This window comes from Meles meles, chromosome 9, assembly GCF_922984935.1.
Source record: "Meles meles chromosome 9, mMelMel3.1 paternal haplotype, whole genome shotgun sequence".
Classification (NCBI taxonomy): Eukaryota; Metazoa; Chordata; class Mammalia; order Carnivora; family Mustelidae; genus Meles; species Meles meles.
This window is the reverse complement of record NC_060074.1, coordinates 1,076,907-1,096,069: the sequence shown is the minus strand read 5'-3', so window position 1 is coordinate 1,096,069 and position 19,163 is coordinate 1,076,907. Positions and strand designations below refer to the sequence as shown.

Genomic DNA, 19,163 nt, shown 5'->3' with positions numbered 1-19,163 from the left:
TCAATAAAATACAAAATATGTGTTAATCAAGTGTTTGTGTTATTGGTGAGGGTTCTGGTTAACAGTAGGTTTATTAGTAGGTGTATTTTTGGGGAATCATGAGTTATACAAAGATTTTTGACTGTGCAGAGGGTAGAAGCCCTAATGTCCACATTATTTAAGGTTCAACTGTATGTCGTGATCTTTACTCTATCTTAACCAAGTCTGAACATTCAAAGACTGGCCTTAGAAGGGACTTCAAAATCTCAGTATCTAATCTTTGTATTCTTTTCTCTGTAATGATACTATGATTCTGTTAAGGGAGTGTTCTCCTTTGCTACAATGAACAAAACTCTTAGTTTTCTTTCCAGTAGGCTGTTTTGTTGACATTTTGGAAGTTCATTTTCAATAGATCTTTGCATAAAGGATGAATATGCTGAAAGTAATTCATAACGAAATTGAGGAATATACTATATATAAATGTCACGTTTTCTTTGAAATGTTTTCTCCCTGTACTGTGATTAAGTGTGGCTCAGGTACAAAGTGTACAGATAAGTGAGTCTCAGATCTCCAGTGTTTGCGTAGATGCTCTGAGTTGGCCAGCTTCCTTGGCAAACGTGATTTGCTCCAGGAGGTGTTACTGAGATAAAAACCTTTGGTTATATTTATGGTGGCATATCGAAAGCCACTGAACATATGTATAAAGTAGAAACAAACATAAATAACAGATGCCAGATGCAGCTTTTCTCAGAATAGTGTTAGCAAACATGTGTTTGTCCCCTGCCTAATAGCTCCGTCTGCAGATGCATGGTTTTCTTCAGAGATTTCCAGGGACAATTTCTATTTATTAATTTTAATAAGAACAGATGACGAAGAGTGATGTTAATTTGGTACATTAGCCATGAAAAATTCCAGGGGCAGGTCATTCTGCTCATATGACCTGAGGTCATTTCTGCTAGGCTGTTCATTTATGTTGCCATAACTGAACTTTGTAACTCTGAGACAGTCTTAAGAGATAGGACATTCCGTCTTTTCAGTAGATTTCTCTCAGTGGTGAGGAATAAAGAACTAATTTGTAAACAGTTCTTATAAATGACTTTCACCTAGACTTATTCTTTTTTTTTTTTAGCCTAGGAAGGGAAATATTTTATTAAAATTGAATAAAGCATTTTTTTCATTGCTAATATAAGGAAAAGAACACCTCAATTATAATTGTTTCAAAATAGTGCATATAAATCCACTGACCTAGTAATTTACAAAAAATAAAAGAACATGATGTTTTATTTAATGAGTCAGGTAATATGAAATCAAAATAACATAGGGCAATGAACATACAATGGGGAGAAGACAGTACAGAATTGTTGATCATTAAGTTCCACATTTGAAACTAATATAAAACACATAAAACTGTATGTTAATTAATTATCTTTCAATAAAAATGTCATTGGGATTTTGGTAGGGATTTCATAATAGTAAAGAAAAAAGAGACAGTCTCTTCAATAAATGGTGCTAGGAAAACACAGCCGCATACAAAAAAGAAAGAAACTGGACCACTTTCTAATACCATACACAAAAATAAAAACTCAAAATGGACTGAAAACCTAAATGTAAGACCTGAAATCATAAAAATCCTTGAAAAGAACAAGGGCAGTAACTTCTCTGACATCAATCAGAACAATATTTTTCTAGCTATGTCTCCTCAGGCAAAGGAAACAAAAGCAAAATTAAACCATTTGGACTACACCAAAATAAGAAGCTTTTGCATAACAAAGAAACCCTTCAACAACATGACAAGTAAACCTACTGAATGGGAGAGACATTTGCAAAAGACATATGCAATGTAGGAGTTAATGTCCAAAATATATAGAGAACTTATATAACTCAACACCAAAAAAACTAACAATCTGATTAAACAATGGGTGGAGGGGCCGCCTGCGTGGCTCAGTGGGTTAAAGCCTCTGCCTTCAGCTCAGGTCATGATCTCAGGGTCCTGGGATCGAGTCCCGCATCGGGCTCTCTGCTCAGCAGGGAGCCTGCTTCCTCCTCTCTCTCTGCCTGCCTTTCTGCCTACTTGTGGTCTCTGTCTGTTAAATAAATAAATAAAATCTTAAAAAAAATGGGTGGAGGACTTGAACAGATATTTTTCCAAAGAAGACATGGTGATGTCCAACACGCATGTGAAAAGATGCTCAACATCACTTGCCTGTCAAGGAAATACAAACTGAAGCCACAATGAGATACCTTCTTATACCAGCCAGAATGCCTAAAGTAAAAAGACAAGAAATAATGAGTATTGGTGAGGATGTGGAGAAAAAGGAACCCTCTTGCACTGTTGGTGGGAATATAAATTGGTACAGCCACTGTGGAAAACAATATGGAAGTTCCCCCAAAAATTAAAAACGGAAATACTATATGATCCAGTAATTACTCTAGTGGATATTTACCCAAAGTAAATGAAAACCCTGAAAACACTAATTCAGAAAGACGTGTGCACCCCTGTGTTACTGTGTTATTCAATAGCAAAAGAACGGAGGCAACCTTAGTGTCCACTGGACTGAAAGGAAAATGTGTTCTGCACAAATACACGCACACTCACACAAGTATTCTACAGCCATACAAAAAGGATGAGCTCATGCCATTTGCAGCAACGTGGATGGACCTAAAGGGTATGACGTGACGTGAAATGAGCGAGACTGAGAAAGACAAACACCACAGGGTCTCACTTCCGTGTGGAATCTAACACACAAGCAAAGGAATGAACAAACAAGCAGAAAGCGGAATCCAACGTGTAAGTACAAGGACAAACTGATGGTCGCCAGAGTGACGACAATGTGGGACGGCCAAAGTCAGTGCAGGGAGCAGGAGACGCAGGCTACGGTTCGGAAAGGAATCCATCAGTCAATCACGGATAAAAGGCACCACACAGGGAACATAGACAACGATGCTGTAATACCCCATATGGAGACAGACAGCAGCCACGCGTGTGGTGAGAGAAGCATAACATACAGAGAAGCCGAGTCTCGACGTCGTTCACCTGATACTAATGTAACATCGCCAACTGTATTCAACTATGCTTTTCACTCTTTATACTGGAAAAATATAAAAAAACAGAAATAGCAAAGAGCAAGTGTGTTTTAATGTTTTCTTCTGATTTTATCTCAATTATATTCAATTTAAAAATAAATGAAGAAGGAAAGAAATTCCTAGGACAGAGGTGTTATGCTTTTTTCAGCTGTTATATTTATCCGTTAATAGCCTGGGCCAGTTGTTCTCAAAGCGTAGTCCCTGGGTCAGCAACTTCAGTGCAAATGGGAGAACTCGTTTGAAAGACAAATTGTCAAACTCCGTGCCAAACCTACAGAAATTCTGGGAATGGGTACTAGCAAACTAATTTTTTTTTAAAGATTTTATTTATTTATTTGACAGACAGAGATCACAAGTAGGCAGAGAGGCAGGCAGAGAGAGAGGAGGAAGCAAGCTCCCTGACAAGCAGAGAGCCCAATGTGGGGCTCGATCCCAGGATCCTGAGATCATGACCTGAGCCGAGGCAGAGGCTTTAACCCACTGAGCCACCCAGGTGCTCCCTAGCAAACTAATTTAATAAACTCTCCAATATGATTCTGATATACACTAGCTTAGGAAAAAATATAATTTTATGTTCAGAAACTGATCCATCAATAGCTATTTGGTAACTATTATTTGCCCACAGGGTAAGAAGAAAAATAGAAAGTGTGTGTCTGGAAATGGAAACAGTGTATTCAAATATAAACCCGAGGGATGCCTGGATGGCTCACTCAGTTAAGCATCTAACTTTTTTTTTTTAAAGATTTTATTTATTTATTTGACAGACAACGATCACAAGCAGGCAGAGAGGCAGGCAGAGAGAGAGGAGGAAGCAGGCCCCCCGCAGAGCAGAGAGCCCCATGTGAGGCTTGATCCCAGGACCCCAGGACCATGACCCGAGCCGAAGGCAGAGGCTTTAACCCACTGAGCCACCCAGGCACCCCAAGCATCTAACTCTTGATTTCAGCTCAGGTCATGATCTCAGGGTCCTGAAATCCAGCCCCGCATTGGGCTGGAAGCTCACCGCAGAGTCTGCCTGAGCTTCTGTCTCGGCCCTCCCCACCTCCACCCCTGCTTGCACATACTCTCTCTGAACTAAATTAGTTAATTAAAAATAAAATAAATAAAAAGTAAGAAAAGTGAAAGACAAACTTAAGTATTGCTACACTGTGCACCTTAGTTCTCTTGTCTTAAATATATGTGGAATTAAAGTATGTCTTGTTTCTTCCATTTCTAACAATCCATAAGCATCTGGTTGAAAAAATCACCTAAATAAAATATGATAAGCATAATTAACAGGGGGAAAAAAAAAACCTATAGCGTAACATGAAATGGTGAACATTGGGGTGAGAGGTTAAATCAAAGTCCGAAGAAAAAGTGAAATTTGACTACATCAAGAGAAGAGGGGCACATTCCAGGTGGAAAAATGCTTTGAACAAGCCCATGGCAGATGCGGGAACAGACGTCCAGCACCTGGGCAGAGACTGGGACACGGTGGGACGGGGGTGAGGGAGATCTCTAGGTCCACACGGCAGCCACAGAATGGGGGCACTCGTTTCAGAAGCCCAAGGGGTTTCCAAGCATAGGATTGGCAAGGGACAGTGCTGGTTTTCCAACTTCGGCTCTAATACTTTTCATTGACCGATGTAAGGAAAACCGTAAAAGTGTGTTAAACCAACCAGGTAAGAGATAACAAAGCACCAAATGCAGTTATTTTAATGAGGATTGAGAAACGGAAAAGCCAAAAGAGAAATAAAAGGGTCGTGGCATTTCGTCATGTGCCCGCAGGACAAGGAAGACGCCGCACAGCCGCCCGTCCTCTCCGCCTCTGGTGGTTGCTTGACTTGCTCCCTGGAGGTCGTCTCCGTGACCCAAAACATAAGCTGGGGAATCTAGCATACAAACCACACGAGCTCATTGCGTGAGTGTTCGGATACCCCAGTGACTTAGAAAGTATGATACATACACAGACACTATCGCACTGGATACTTTGTAACCACCGCGAGAGTTGAAGGTGCTGATGCCACAGTCTGATCGTATAAACTCCCGGGTGAGTCACCTGCCAGCTCGACGATCTTGCACACACTGCTTCATCATTTCTAGTATTTCTGACATTTAATACTTCATTCTTAAATAACAGCCACCCTGTTCATTAATTTCCATAGTTACCTCAACAAAGAGATTAATTCCTGATTTTATTCCCATTAGTACACTTTTTAATACAAAGAGGGTACAGAGGACAGCTGCTGTTGACTTTCTCTATAAAAATGACTTCAGTTAGGGCGCCTGGGTGGCTCAGTGGATTAAAGCCTCTGCCTTCAACTCAGGTCATGATCTCAGGGTCCTGGGATCCAGCCCCGCATTGGACTCTCTGCTCAGCAGGGAGCCTGCTTCCTCCTCTCTCTCTGCCTCTCTGCCTACGTGTGATCTCTGTCTATCAAATAAATAAATAAAATCTTTAAAAAAATGATTTCACCTTATTAACTTAACTCTTTTTTTAAAATGTATTATTATTTTTTTAAAGATTTTATTTATTTATTTGACAGAGATGACAAGCAGGCAGAGAGGCAGGCAGAGAGAGAGAGGGGGAAGCAGGCTCTCCACCCAGCAGAGAGCCCGATGTGGGGCTCAATCCCAGGGCCCTGAGATCATGACCAGAGCCAAAGGCAGAGGCTTTAACCCACTGAGCCACCCAGGCACCCGAGACCCTAGTTTTCAACACACTCTTCCCTTTAGCCACAGAAGATGAGGGTTTTCTAAATCGCTGCTGAGGATACTTTCTGCATTTCACAATATATTCTTATGATTTGATTTGCGAATCTGTGTCTGTTGGTATCCTGGGATGTCTGTGACGTGAATCGTCACCAGCAATACGATCTGTATAACAAGCATCACATTCACTTTCTCAAGCACTAGCATCCTTACATAAACCACCGCTGGCTTTCCACCTGTGCTCTCCACCTCCCCACGTGGGCACCGGCATTGTACAGGACGCTGGGGAGTATTACCACCCCGGCTACCAGTGGCTGGTGGCGAGGGGATCCTTGTTGGCCTCGGATAGCAAGTGACCCCATTCCAGAATCGCAGGTCTCACCTCCTGTTTTAGAAGTTCTCTAGACGCATACACTCCAGGAAAAACACCTGATAGCAAATTAAATGCAGGAAAGACCTGTAGAGAAGTGAGAAGTAAAATAAGGAAGGAAATAACATAATAAAAGTTGCTTCAATTAGGTTTCCACTGAAAGTCACTGGGACTCAGTTTTGAGGGAAAACTATGTTATATGCTGGTTGTCTGATCCAAGATTCAACAAAGCTAAGACAATTATCTTTCTATTCACTCTGTCGTTGACTGAAGATGAGTATTAAAGGGCTAATTTAGGTCATGTTCAGTCTGTAAGCCGTGCGGGTCTGGCAGAAAGAAGGACGTCCCTCGGAGGGTTGCTGGAGCGGAGGGGGCAGCAGACGCGGTGTGGCTGGGGGATGGACACGGGGTGGGGCTGTGCGATGGTGACTCCGGTGAATTGTGTAAACCTGATGAATCACAAACCTGAACCTTGAAACAAATCATACATTATACATTAATTTTTAAAAAAGAAGAAGAAGAAGGGCATTACGGACAAAGTCTCAAGGGCGTATGAGTGGGGCTCCAACAGCATCTACTATACCAGCAGCACCAAGTCTGGGCAGTTCGCTCTCTGGAGGTCACTGATCCGGTTTGCCGCTTCCCAAACTAGCAGAAGCTTCCGAAGAATCCCAGAAGAAAACACGGACTTTAGCGTGGAATATAGGAATCAAGCGCGTGGCAATCCAGATCACCTTTGAAGAAGCAGAGCCCTCAGAAGTGGGTCAGCGACACGGGACATGTTGGGGACTTGTGGGGTCTTTTCAGGTAACACAAAGGGTATGAGGAACGACTCTGTCATTCAGGGATTTGGCACCAGGATATTGGTTTCAATGCTCAAGCTATCCCCACAAAATCATCTCATTTTCCACAGGAAATGCTCCTATTCATGTAGATGAAATATGTTTGTAGTAATCAGAGAACATAATTCTGTAACTCAATTTTAGATGTAAACAAAAAGTTTTTTTTTAAGATTTTATTTCTTTATTTGACAGAGAGAGCACAAGCAGGGGCAGGCAAAGGGAGGGGAAGAAGCAGGCTCCCCGCAGAGAGGGGGAACCCTGATGTGGGACTCGATCCCAGGACCTGAACCATGACCTGAACCAAAGGCAGATTCTTAACCATCTGAGCCACCCAGGTGCCCACACAAATGTTTTTAATATTTGTCAACTTTCCAGACATACAATTACTCTGTATATTGAGAGTTGTTTGTTATTTATTGTGTTAAAAACTTAACTAATTTTCATTGTTGTGGAAATTAAATCAATGTTGTTCTGCGTGATTGGAGTCAATACAATGAACCCAAATCAGTCTCTATTTTAAAGTTTTAAATTCACAATTGCTTTTTGTTTATTCTTTATTATTTATTTTGAAATATTAAGAATTTTAAAGAATTAAAGAATTTTAAAAAGTCAGCACTCTACAGTTGAATATTATCTTGTTTTTCTCAAATCCAAATACAGTAATTACAAGTACAAAATATTTTACTAATGTACTAGGCCACCTCATGAACTTCTATCTAAGATTTGTATTCTGAAATACACACTATTTTATTACATAAATTGCATTAGGATAGGGCATAAATAAAATTTTGTTTTCAATTTTTAAATTTTTTTTTAATAAAAATAGTTTTTAATGCTACAAAACAGAGTGGAATCAGTCTCTTGGGGTTAAAAATTACTGCTTCTACAAGAGTGCCCATCAGTTCTACTTGTGATAATTTTAAAAAATGCTGAGGACCAGGTACCATCTCCTGAAGATTTTGATTTATAAATTCTTGACTGTGGCCTCGGGGATTGTGATTAAAATAATTGATACCACAGCCTCAACTATAACGTGATATATAAAATTGTTACTGACGATTTAGGCAGATGGAAAATTCCAAGGTTTCTTTTTTTTTACCCCTAAAATTAGTTTGCATATAAAATTTTTAAAAAACAAGAAAAAAAGAAAGAAGTATTGGTTTCTGTCAGTAGTGTGTATTAGTAAAAGAACAACATGAGATGGTTCAAAAGTTCAGTCTGAATAAACATTTAAGATGTTTGGCTCTTGGTTGACTCCAAGCCAAACCACCCAAACCTTTCAAGTCTGAAAAAGATGACTGGAATTCTTATAAGAACGGTCTGTCTTAGGACATTCTTGGCAGTTTTTGACCTCAATTCTGTAAGGCCAGCAGAAAAAAAAAGTCCAAATTCAAGCATAGTTTCTTTTAAATTCATAATTCTAAAATGTTTTTTCTTACCAAGTTCAAAACAGAGAGAATTGTAAGTTAAAAGCACAGAGGTACCCATCTGCAGCAGTCAACGGAGCACGTAACTCTCGGTTTCATGGTTATAAATTTGAACCCCATGTTGAGCATAGAGATTACTTTAAAAAATTAAAAATAAAATAAAAGCAAAGACACACATGTAAAACTTAAAATATTTGGCTCTGTCTACTCTAAGCCTAATTTCATTTCTCCTTTATTGCTTGTGATCTTCCCTCCCACCCGTGTTTCTGGTGCCCTGCTTTTCCACCACTTACACCTAAAAAAGGAAAAAGAAGGTCCAAACGTTTTTGGTTTAATATTCTTCCTAAATACCACCAAGTGTGGTGTTCTAAACAGAAGTATACCTCTGCTTCCGATTCTGGAGTAAGTTCCAGATCATGCTGTCACTTTTTAAAAAATATTGATGAAAACATAATAATGCTAATACTACTAGTTGTTAATATTTATAAATTCTTGCTAGTGACAAAAGCTAAGTGCTTCCCATATTAAAAGTAAATTTTAACAGCAACCTTCAGAGTTAGGTATTTCTGTTCCCTTTCAGAGAGGAAACACACATACACACACACACCCCTGTCTGGAGAATCTCACCCAAGATCACTGCACACTCTTCAGCATTTCAGACTATTGGCACGTCCCTGAAGTATCACACGACACGCCTGTGCCTGAAACACCCTTCCTCGACCTCTCTGCTCAGCTCAGCCGGCGTTTCGTGGATTCCCTCTCCCTGTCCAGACTCGCGTGAGTGCTTCTTCTTTGTTACCTGAGAGTGCTTCGAAGTTTTCTGTAAAGAATCTTCTTCTGCTGGTCTGTGCGCGCGTTCGTGGCCGAGATTTCAGTTTCATGTCCGCACCCCAGGCCCTCGGACGCGGCTGCCCGGTAGAGCTTCTCATGACACGAGACAGACTCCGTGTCCGGGCCAGCGCCGCAGTCTGTAGCCGCAGAGAGCGACCAAGCCTTCAAATGTGGGCAGTGTGGCTGTGGAACCGAATTTTAAATTTTATTTATTAATTAATTTAATTAATTTAATATTATTTGATTTCTTATTTATTAATTTAAATGTGAGTCGCTCCCTGGGCTCCTGGAACTGACATTCTGCGCTCTGTGCGGGTACAGGACGAGGGCCCCACGACGGGCTGAAGGAGGGAGGGTCGCAGGAACAAGTGAAAGTGAGTAAGGAATGGAAACAGGGAAACTTGGAGGGAGATGGGTCAGAGAGTTCCTCCAGGCTTCGTTTCTTCTCGTCCGTCTGCACCGCTTCCACACTCCTCAGCATCCGTCTCGCCGTGGAAGACAAATGTGAAGTCAGACCAGCGGGGCTTTCAGGAGCGCCGTTCCAAGATCCTTGACTCAGAGTGATTTCAGGTCGGGAAGACGGACAGGTGCGTCTCCCCATGTTCGCCAACATCAAGGCCTGCCTGAACATGTGTGTAAAGAAACTGCATCAGAAATTCAAATCATAATTTCAAAATTTCCCTTCCACAGTAAACCGACTTTCACTGCACAGCCAATTAACTTCTCTTATAAACGACTGCAAAATGTTTAAATACTCACGCTTTTAAGGAAGTAAGTCTTATTTGGCATTTTTATTAACAAAATTATTATAAATACTATCACTCTGACTTCTAATCATCGTATCGACATGTTCACGAAAGAAATAACGCATATTGAAAACAAAGCCTCTGCAAGATCATTTACAAAATATACTCTACTTAATCATTTTTTTGCTTCTCAATAATTACTTCTTTGCTTCGTCACTTAGAATATCTTAATGGGAAGATTAAAAGGCTTATATTGAGAAAAGTACGGAAGATAAAAAATTAAACGTGGGACTTTCAATGACACAAATGAAAAACAACATAATTATGACCCTTGTTGGGAGTTTATCATCGGCCTGCAGGACCGTGTGTACCAGTCCCCGCAGGACCGTGTGTACCAGTCGCCGCAGGACCGTGTGTACCAGTCCCCGCAGGACCGTGTGTACCAGTCCCCGTGCTCCTTCAGTCCGTGGCACCCCCGAGTCTGTGCTGCGTCTTCACTCATACTCCAAGGTATGTTTGCTACAAATCATCAATCTCAAGTCAATTTCAACTCTTTGGGCGTATGGTATAAAAAAATAAGCTTTTAAAATTTTTACTTCAAAGCATAACATTGGTATTTTTGTGACATTTAGTATAACGTACTCGTTTCTTAGCAAATGAATGATTCTATCCCCTTAAGATAAAGCGTATCAATAACTACATTGCCAGCAGCGTACGTACCAAACACACTAGATCATTCATTTTGATGATTCTTATTCAATGAAACGTACGATGATGCACGGTCGTAGCTGCTTCTGCACGGAACGATCCCTCATCAAGGAAGGAGATTTTGCCTGATTCTGGAAGTGTGCGGGGACACAGATGTCCACCGCCAGCATCTTTGGGGATTGCCTCAGAGGTGGAGATCCACCTGGCCCAAGGCTGTACCCTTTCCAGGAAGGCTCCCGTCTTCCTGGATGACACCAACACGAATAAAAAGGCTCACACCACAGCGGTTCCAACAGGACATTTTACCCTCCGCGCTCTGCCATGGGGTCTGCCCAGGCTGTCGTCCACCCTGGGTCCAGCGGGAGTTTCTCCTCTTCCTAACCCGGCTTCCTTTGCCTCCTCGTCACAGGTGTTTATTCCAAGGGTCTTCCCTGGAAACTTGCACCCTAAACCGTGTCTGAGTCTTCTCTACAGGCCCAGCCTGCAGCAACGTCACCACGGCTGTCCCTTAGGAGACCGAGTAGTGTTCAGTGCGGAATGGACCTCTAAGAATTCTTACTTCCAGAGCAGGAATAGTAATGACAGAGAGAGAAGAAGAAGGAAGGGAGGAAAATGGTGATTGAAGTTAGGTCACTGTTATCTTTTTCATTGCTAGGCCAATGAAAACAAACATTTTTTTTAAGATTTTTTATTTATTTATTTGACAGATAGAGATCATAAGCAGGCAGAGAGAGAGAGAGGAGGAAGCAGGCTCCTCGCTGAGCAGAGAGCCCGATGTGGGGCTCGATCCCAGGACCCTGGGATCATGACCTGAGCCGAAGGCAGTGGCTTAACCCACTGAGCCACCTAGGTGCCCCAGAAAACAAACATGTTTTGAGAAATCACCCGTGTGAGAAATTTTTAAAAATCCGTAAAGATACTTTGAAAAGCTTTATTTCTGAGGGTTTACTGCCATTTGTTTGCTTCATTTTGTTGACACGTACAGACTCTCTGAGCACTTCCTCTTGTTCTCTTCCGACTAAATGTCTAACTTGCATTCTTCTTCCTCGCTTAATCCACCATAATTATGCAGGATTTGAAAATACACGGATGAACCCTCTGATGACGATGCTGCGTGTTCACGACGGGCTCCTCACCCGTAACCTGCAACTCCATGTGTCTCCAAAAACCCGCTCTCCCAGTGACACCCCTGAAATTCTCCGTACTCACCCTGTCTCTGCCACAACTGATCACTGAGGCCCAGAATGTGTTTTACCTGCTACTATTGCCTCTTCAGCCGTCTTAGTCTTTCCTGGGGTGTGTGTCCTTCAGCTTCGCTGAGCCCCCAGCCCTCCATGCCCACTTCTCTCCGTCGTCTTCTTGCTCTGCTCTGCTTCCCCTGCAAATGCTTGGATTGTTTCCCCAGGTCTCTCCATTTCGCTTTTCTTTCCCTCAATCTGGCAACTGCCGTGTGTGTGTGTGTGCGTGTGTGTGTGCACGTGTGTGTGACGTGCAAGTGTTCACCCAGAGTGATGTATACGTTGGAGAAAACCAAGTAAGCAGGACTATTATCGAAATGTAAAATAATCTGCAAATATAATTCGTTCTTCAACACTCTCTTTGAATCCTTTCCTGTCTTCGTGGTGAGCTCTTTCCCGTCCTCCTCAGTGAACTTGCCAGCTTCCCCACGCTCTTCAAATCCTGACCTCCCTTTCCTTAAAACATCCAGTCAGAACATCTACAGAACGAAGAACACAGGACTTTGTCCACTTCCTGGCGTCACGTCACAAACGTCTGTGTCATCGTCCCGCTGTCCCTCCCACCGTGACTGCGGGGGTGCTCGTGGCCATCGAGGCTGCGACGGCCCCCACTTGTGGCTGTGTTTCACCTCGGGCAACATCTAACTCCTGAGCGGACCTTCTCTTTTGCATCTTCGGTCTCTCTCTTTCCTTCTCCCACAAAAAACTCCAATTCCTCATGGTATGACCCTGTACGAGACCATCTCACTCTGTCAGTCCCCAGTTATCTTCCTGAGTGCGTGTGTTCCAGCTGCCTCCCTCCGGAATCTGTCTTGTTTATCTTGGAGTGAGTCGGCAACTCCACCCCACACCCCCGCAAATTCTGCATGTCCCAAGATGAATCTCTTTCTCAGTTTAGGAAGAAATGTTGTAATTTACCTGTTTGCTTGAGTTAGAAACCCAGGGTCCATTTTTCCTTATTTGAACATTTTAATCCATCACTTAAAACATCTCAGTTCTATCTTTTAAACATCACCAGCTTTTCAGTTGTCACTCAGCGTCTGTCCCCTGGATCATTACAACACTTCATTTAACCATCCTCCAACCATTTAATGCATTTAAACATTACACTTCTTTCTCTTCCCTCAGTGACTTCGGTGGTTCCCATCAGGACTCACCCTGAATTTTTAACTTGGTCGTGAAATTCCGCAGATTTGGGCATTGCTTCCCATCACACCTCTCGGCCGCCGTGTGACCCAGCCCCCCTCTGCAACGCATATTCGTCTGTTTGCAACATGCCAGCTCTTACCTCTTGGTCTGTGAACACGCTTTGTCTGCTGCTTCTCCTGACGACTGTCTACCTATATTTAGGTCACAGCCTGGATGTCCCTTTTTCCAAGAAGTCTTCCTTGCTTATTCCCCTTTCAAGTTGTGGGTCGGTGTTACACATGGGAGCTCCCACGACAAGTTAAACGACCCCCATCCCAGCATCACTGCGTTACATAATCACCGCTGCTGACTTGGGGACTCTGGTCACTGCGCGGTGAGCTCTGGAAGAGCAGGAACCATGTCTGCCTCACTCACAGCCACGGCCCGGAGCTAGATCCATGGCAGACGCAGAGTGATTATTTTTAGATAATGGACTGCAAAGCAAGAACAGAAAGAAAGAAGTGAGACGGAGACTACCCAAACAGAAAAGACACGAAGATATGCAACAAACCTGTGACGTCCACCCCGAGATAAAAAGTAAAATGTGATTATATAGGAAGTACACTAGGAGGTATAAGGTTATGAAAAGTGTATTTCTTCTTTAGGATATTAACTGAAGTTTGTAATCTCTGCAAACCTTTGTCTACGGGAAAACATTTGAAGGTTTTGTGCTGTGTTAAGATCGGTAAGTATTCATGTATTGTCAGAACTTGGGGCAGCAGGTGTCCAGGTGTTTAGCTTATGGTACCTTCATCTCCAACACAAACTGCAGTTTGAGGATCGTCGCAAGGTTCACTGTGAAGAAAACAGGAAGCGCTTGTTCAGTGTAAAGTTCTGTGAAGTTTCCATCTCTCCGGTGAGACGGGCGCTATCGAGTCGTCTTTCCCAGCGCGTCTCAGCGGGTGTGAAGCACCAACACGTAACCCACCTCCACGTTTGCGCGTGTCCTTGATAGAGAATAACGGCGCCCGCCGGGGGCACACTTGGTGGATTTCCCAGTATCGCCCCTTCTTTATTCGCCAAACATCCTCCTTCTTTCTCCACATCGGTGGAGACTCAGACTATCGGAATTTGCTGAGCCCAGCAGGGTACAGTGCAAAGCACACACACGCACACACACGCACGCACACGCACACGAACGCATCGTCCCATTATTTCTCTTATTTCTGAGGACACACCGCGCAATAGTCCGCTCTCTCACTTCCCCTCCTCTTCCTCTTTATTTTTCTATGTTTTATGTATTTCTCACTATTTTCCTTCTAGGCTACAGCCGATACTCCGCGGGAGGGCGGCCGACGGGGGTGTTGGCGCCTCGGGAACCCTGACCTGCAGACCGACCTGGGAACCACGACTCTCGGCGACGCTCAGGACTGCCGCGGCCGCACGGAGCGCTCCCGCCCGCGTCCCGAGCCGCCCTGTTGTCTCCTGCGGGTCCTTCCTCACGCGCCAGCGACGGGACCTCCGACCGCCCCGACGTGACACTGCGCGCCCCCGCCCTTGCGCGCCCCCATTTAACACGCAGAGTTTCATTTTCCGTCCCGGCGCCCGCTCCGACCGAGCCGCCCCGCCCGCACGAGCTGCGCCTCCCGCGGCTACAATGTAGCGGCTCCGCGCGGCGGGCGCTGTCCGAGGTCCACCTGCGGCCTCAGGCGGCTCCTGGGCCGCGGCGCACGGGTCCTGGGTGTGTCCACTGGGTGGGGAAACGTCTTTCTCTGGGGCTGAGAAGATCAGAAAAAGGTTAAGCTGCAATAGGGAATTACTTAAAAAAAAATCACTTGTCAGGAAAAAGAAACGTAAAAATTACAAATAGCTTTCACAATGTTTCTTTTTTAAATCTTATTTTAAGTTCATTTCAAGTGTTTATTTGAATAAAGTCAGATAGATTTTGAATCCATTCATTCAATTAACATCAGAATCCTGGAAATATGACTAATTGGTGTGGGTCAGAATAAATATTACAGAAAACTCATAGTCTTAGGCTTTAGTTAGGTATGTGTGTGTGCTTGTGTATCTACAAATAATGTCTGTATTTCAGCTTGACTGTCACTCTAATACATGTTTTACATTCTAAACTTGAAAGCAAAGTTTGTAACACTACATACTTTTTAAATATTTTACCTAAAATTTTAAAACATTATTTTATTGAAACTTTTGAAATTCAATGTTTATATACTTTTGAGTCTTTATGGAAATATGATAAAACTATTGATTAAAATTTAGGGAAAACACTTTCTGTTGTTTTTAGCTAAGTCTTGGAAATGGGAAGTAAAAGAAAATTATATTTGAATTCACTTTTAACTTTTTATTTAGTTTAAGAAATTATAATGTAAAAATATAGTATATATTGATTTGCACTTAATTGCTGGTAATTATTGACTTTTTTATAAGTCTGAAAGGATCAAAAGATGCTATGAATTTTTGCATTTTTCCTCATTGCTATGGTTGTGCCCAACAAGTGCCTAAAAATATTTTACATATCTAGGGGAACATGGATGGCTCAGGTCTGACACTTGGTTTCAGCTCAGATCATGACCTTGAGTCCTGGAATTGAGCCCTGTGTCAGGCTCCCTGCTCAGAGCAGTGTCTTTGTTTCTCTCCTTCCCCCGTTCTCTCTCTCTCAAATAAATAAATCCTTAAAAATTATCGTATGTATCTGTGAGAGAAAAAAAAGGAGGATACCATTAGCTGCACAGGACAGAATGTGGTTAAAAGAATCTTTAGAAATAAAATACACTATAAAATGGTTTAAGGTAAAAATGCGTGTTTATCTAAAAAATGGATGGCATATTCAACAGCTTATTTTATGGCAGAGTGTTTATGAAATTATTTAATACAAAGAAGACATAATTCACACTGGGAACTTTTTTTTGAGTAACAAAACTGAAGTCATTTATTGGAAGGACAGGAAAATTCACATAAAGAGGTCAGGAACTGGGCTTGAAAAATATGAGAAATGGGTCAGTTCAAAGCACATATACAGTAAAAACTAAGGAATAGCTAATTCATAAGGATCTATTCTTAATTCATGAGTTTACTTTTCTTTATTATAGCAGAAATGCACACGTGTCAGGTCGGATGCCCAACTTCCTTGCTAATATATACAACCCTGAAAATACACTTTTTTTAAATTTAAAGAGTTTTATTTATTTAATTGACGGAGAGAGAGCACAAGAGGCAGAGTGGCAGGCAGATGGAGAGGGAGAAGGAGGCTCTCGGCTGAGCAGGGAGCCTGATTCAGAATTCGATCCCAGGACCCTGAGATCATGACCTGAGCTGATCATGGCAGCCGCTTAACCACTAAGCCACCCAGGCGACCCTGCAAACATCCTTCTAAATACATTTTTCCCCTTCTTTTTTTCCTTAACATGGCATAGAAGATTACTCATAATGTTTTTATAACTCATCAGCCCATACCATCTGCTACACTGAAAAATTACATTTTCAAAAATGATATCATTTTTTAGAATGTGAAACTTAAATATAACTTAAACCTAATATAATTAAAATTACACTAGTGCAGAAGTCTATGTTAGATTATTTTTGTAATGAAATACTTATTTTCTAATTCACTTGAGATTTGTCTTTAATAATAAAAATATGAAACTACCACACATCTTGAAAATTTTTTTCTTTGTTTCTATGCTTTTATTTTAGTTTGACTTAAAATATTTTGTTTAAATATGATCTCTACCAAGATCTCAATTTTAAAAGCACAGAGAGTTCAGGCTAGAAGGAAAAAGAGTGAGCAGAGCAGACAGGGATATAACCTATAAGATAATTCCTGCCTCATTCTAGAAAGGACCCTTGAACCCAGCTCTGCTTTATGGGTGTACTATGGAAATATGAGCCCGGTTTTGCCAGTTAATCTTTTTATTTTTATAAAAAAAAGTAGTTAATTGTATTTGTATTCAACATTTTATAATGTTTAAATATTGTACACTTTTTAAAAAGATTTTATTTATTTGAGAGAGAGAGAGAGAGCATGAGCAAGGGGAGGGGCAGAGGGAGAAGCAGACTCACTGCTGAGCAGGGAGCCCCACCCGGGACTCGATCTGGGACTCCAGGATCATGACCTGAGCCAAAGGCAATTGCTCAATCAACTGAGCCACCCAGGCTCCCCAATCTTATATACTTTTAGAAGATTTATTTATTTGAGAAAGAGAAAGAGAAGTAGTGGGGGAAGGAGAGAGAATCTTCCAGCAGACTCCCCACTGAGAACAGAACCAAGGTGGGGCTCGATCCCATAATTTGAGATCATGACCTGAGCCCAAGAGTCAGACACTTAACTAACTGAGCCACCCAGGTGCTCCAATATTTTATGTCAAAAAAAAAAAAAAATTCCTGGATCAGTAAAACAAAAATGATCCATAGACTGATGTTGCCTTGACTGCCACCAACTTGTGACTTTGGTGTCTATCTTTAAGGCCTTGCTCTGAAAGTCCTCCCTGATTCAAGATGATATATTCACCCATGTTTTCTTCTGCTTCAACCTTAACACCGGTAGTGTTCAGATCATCTCTTACTAACGTCAGCAAATGATGTGTGGTGGGTGCCAACTTGTTTGTTCCCATTAGCTAACTGTATCATTAGCTGCATTTCCCTAGAGCTTTATCGTGGCCCATTTTTTTAAATCCCCAAATTGGCAGAATTGTTTGCGTATTTGCTCTTTTACTCCTTTGATATATTCGTAGATTCCTCAATGAGTGTCTCTCTGTAGCTTTACAGTACAATGTTCAGTTTGGAAGGTCAATCCATTTTCTACCATTTTCAAGAAAATGTTATGATTAGTGCATAATTATGCTTTAAAAGTCACCCTAATAAATGCAATAATTTAAAAATTATGTATCATTTTGGAGAAAAACAATTTTAAATATGAAATCTCCCCACCTGTCTCTGTTTCTGTCTGTCACTGTCCACCACCCCCCCGCACACACACACTACTCTGATAGTTTTGTGACATTTTCTTAGGCTGACTTGTAGACTTTTTCTGAATTAAGGTCATAACTTAATTGCATAATTATATAATACTGAGAATTAGAAACAATCATTTTTCAAATTCTTGTGAAATATTTCTATTTATGAAGAAAATGTCTAGGTTTCTGGATTGTAGACTGCAACTACATTCATAGACATGCTTCAGAAACTCTGCAAATCTTTCTTTTTTATTTTTTTATAAACATAAATATATTTTTATCCCCAGGGGTACAGGTCTGTGAATCGCCAGGCTTACACACTTCACAGCACTCACCATAGCACATACCCTCCCAAGTGTCCATAACCCGACCCCCCTCTCCGTACCCCCCTCCCATCAGCACCCCTCAGTTTGTTTTGTAAGAGTAAGAGTCACTTATGGTTTGTCTCCCTCCCGATCCCATCTTGTTTCATTTATTCTTCTCCTATCCCCCTAACCCCCCATGTTGCATCTCCATGTCCTCATATCAGGGAGATCATATGATAGTTGTCTTTCTCCGATTGTCTTATTTCACTAAGCATGATACGCTCTAGTTCCATCCATGTCGTCGCAAATGGCAAGATTTCATTTCTTTTGATGGCTGCATAGTATTCCATTGTGTATATATACCACATCTTCTTTATCCATTCATCTGTTGATGGACATCTAGGTTCTTTCCATAGTTTGGCTATTGTGGACATTGCTGCTATAAGCATTCGGGTGCATGTGCCCCTTCGGATCACTACGTCTGTATCTTTAGGGCAAATACCCAGTAGTGCAATTGCTGGGTCATAGGGTAGTTCTATTTTCAATACTTTGAGGGACATCCATGCTGTTTTCCAGAATGGTTGCACCAGCTTGCATTCCCACCAACAGTGAAGGAGGGTTCCCCTTTCTCCACATCCTCGCCGGCATCTGTCATTTCCTGACTTGTTCATTTTAGCCATTCTGACTGGTGTAAGGTGATATATCTCATTGTGGTTTTGATTTGTATTTCCCTGATGCCGAGTGATGTAGAGCACTTTTTCATGTGTCTGTTGGCCATCTGGATGTCTTCTTTGCAGAAATGTCTGTTCATGTCCTCTGCCCATTTCTTGATTGGATTGTT

At 41.9% G+C, this 19,163-nt stretch overlaps 1 protein-coding gene across 3 annotated transcripts; it reads left to right on the top strand.

The window, feature by feature from the left end:
• The first annotated feature begins 6,671 nt into the window (after window positions 1-6,671).
• Window positions 6,672-16,865, top strand: LOC123950880 (uncharacterized protein Rv2082-like). Of its 3 annotated transcripts, none has more exons than XM_046019343.1 (3): window positions 6,672-6,931; window positions 10,354-10,480; window positions 14,368-16,865. In XM_046019343.1, exons 1-3 carry the CDS (start codon window positions 6,904-6,906, stop codon window positions 14,705-14,707), a joined length of 495 nt encoding a protein of 164 aa, XP_045875299.1. In that variant the 5' UTR covers window positions 6,672-6,903; the 3' UTR covers window positions 14,708-16,865. The 3 variants fall into 3 exon arrangements, with proteins under 3 accessions (XP_045875299.1, XP_045875298.1, XP_045875300.1); XM_046019342.1 differs by having other exon boundaries at window positions 10,330-10,480; XM_046019344.1 differs by having other exon boundaries at window positions 9,045-10,480.
• Window positions 16,866-19,163: the final 2,298 nt, after the last annotated feature.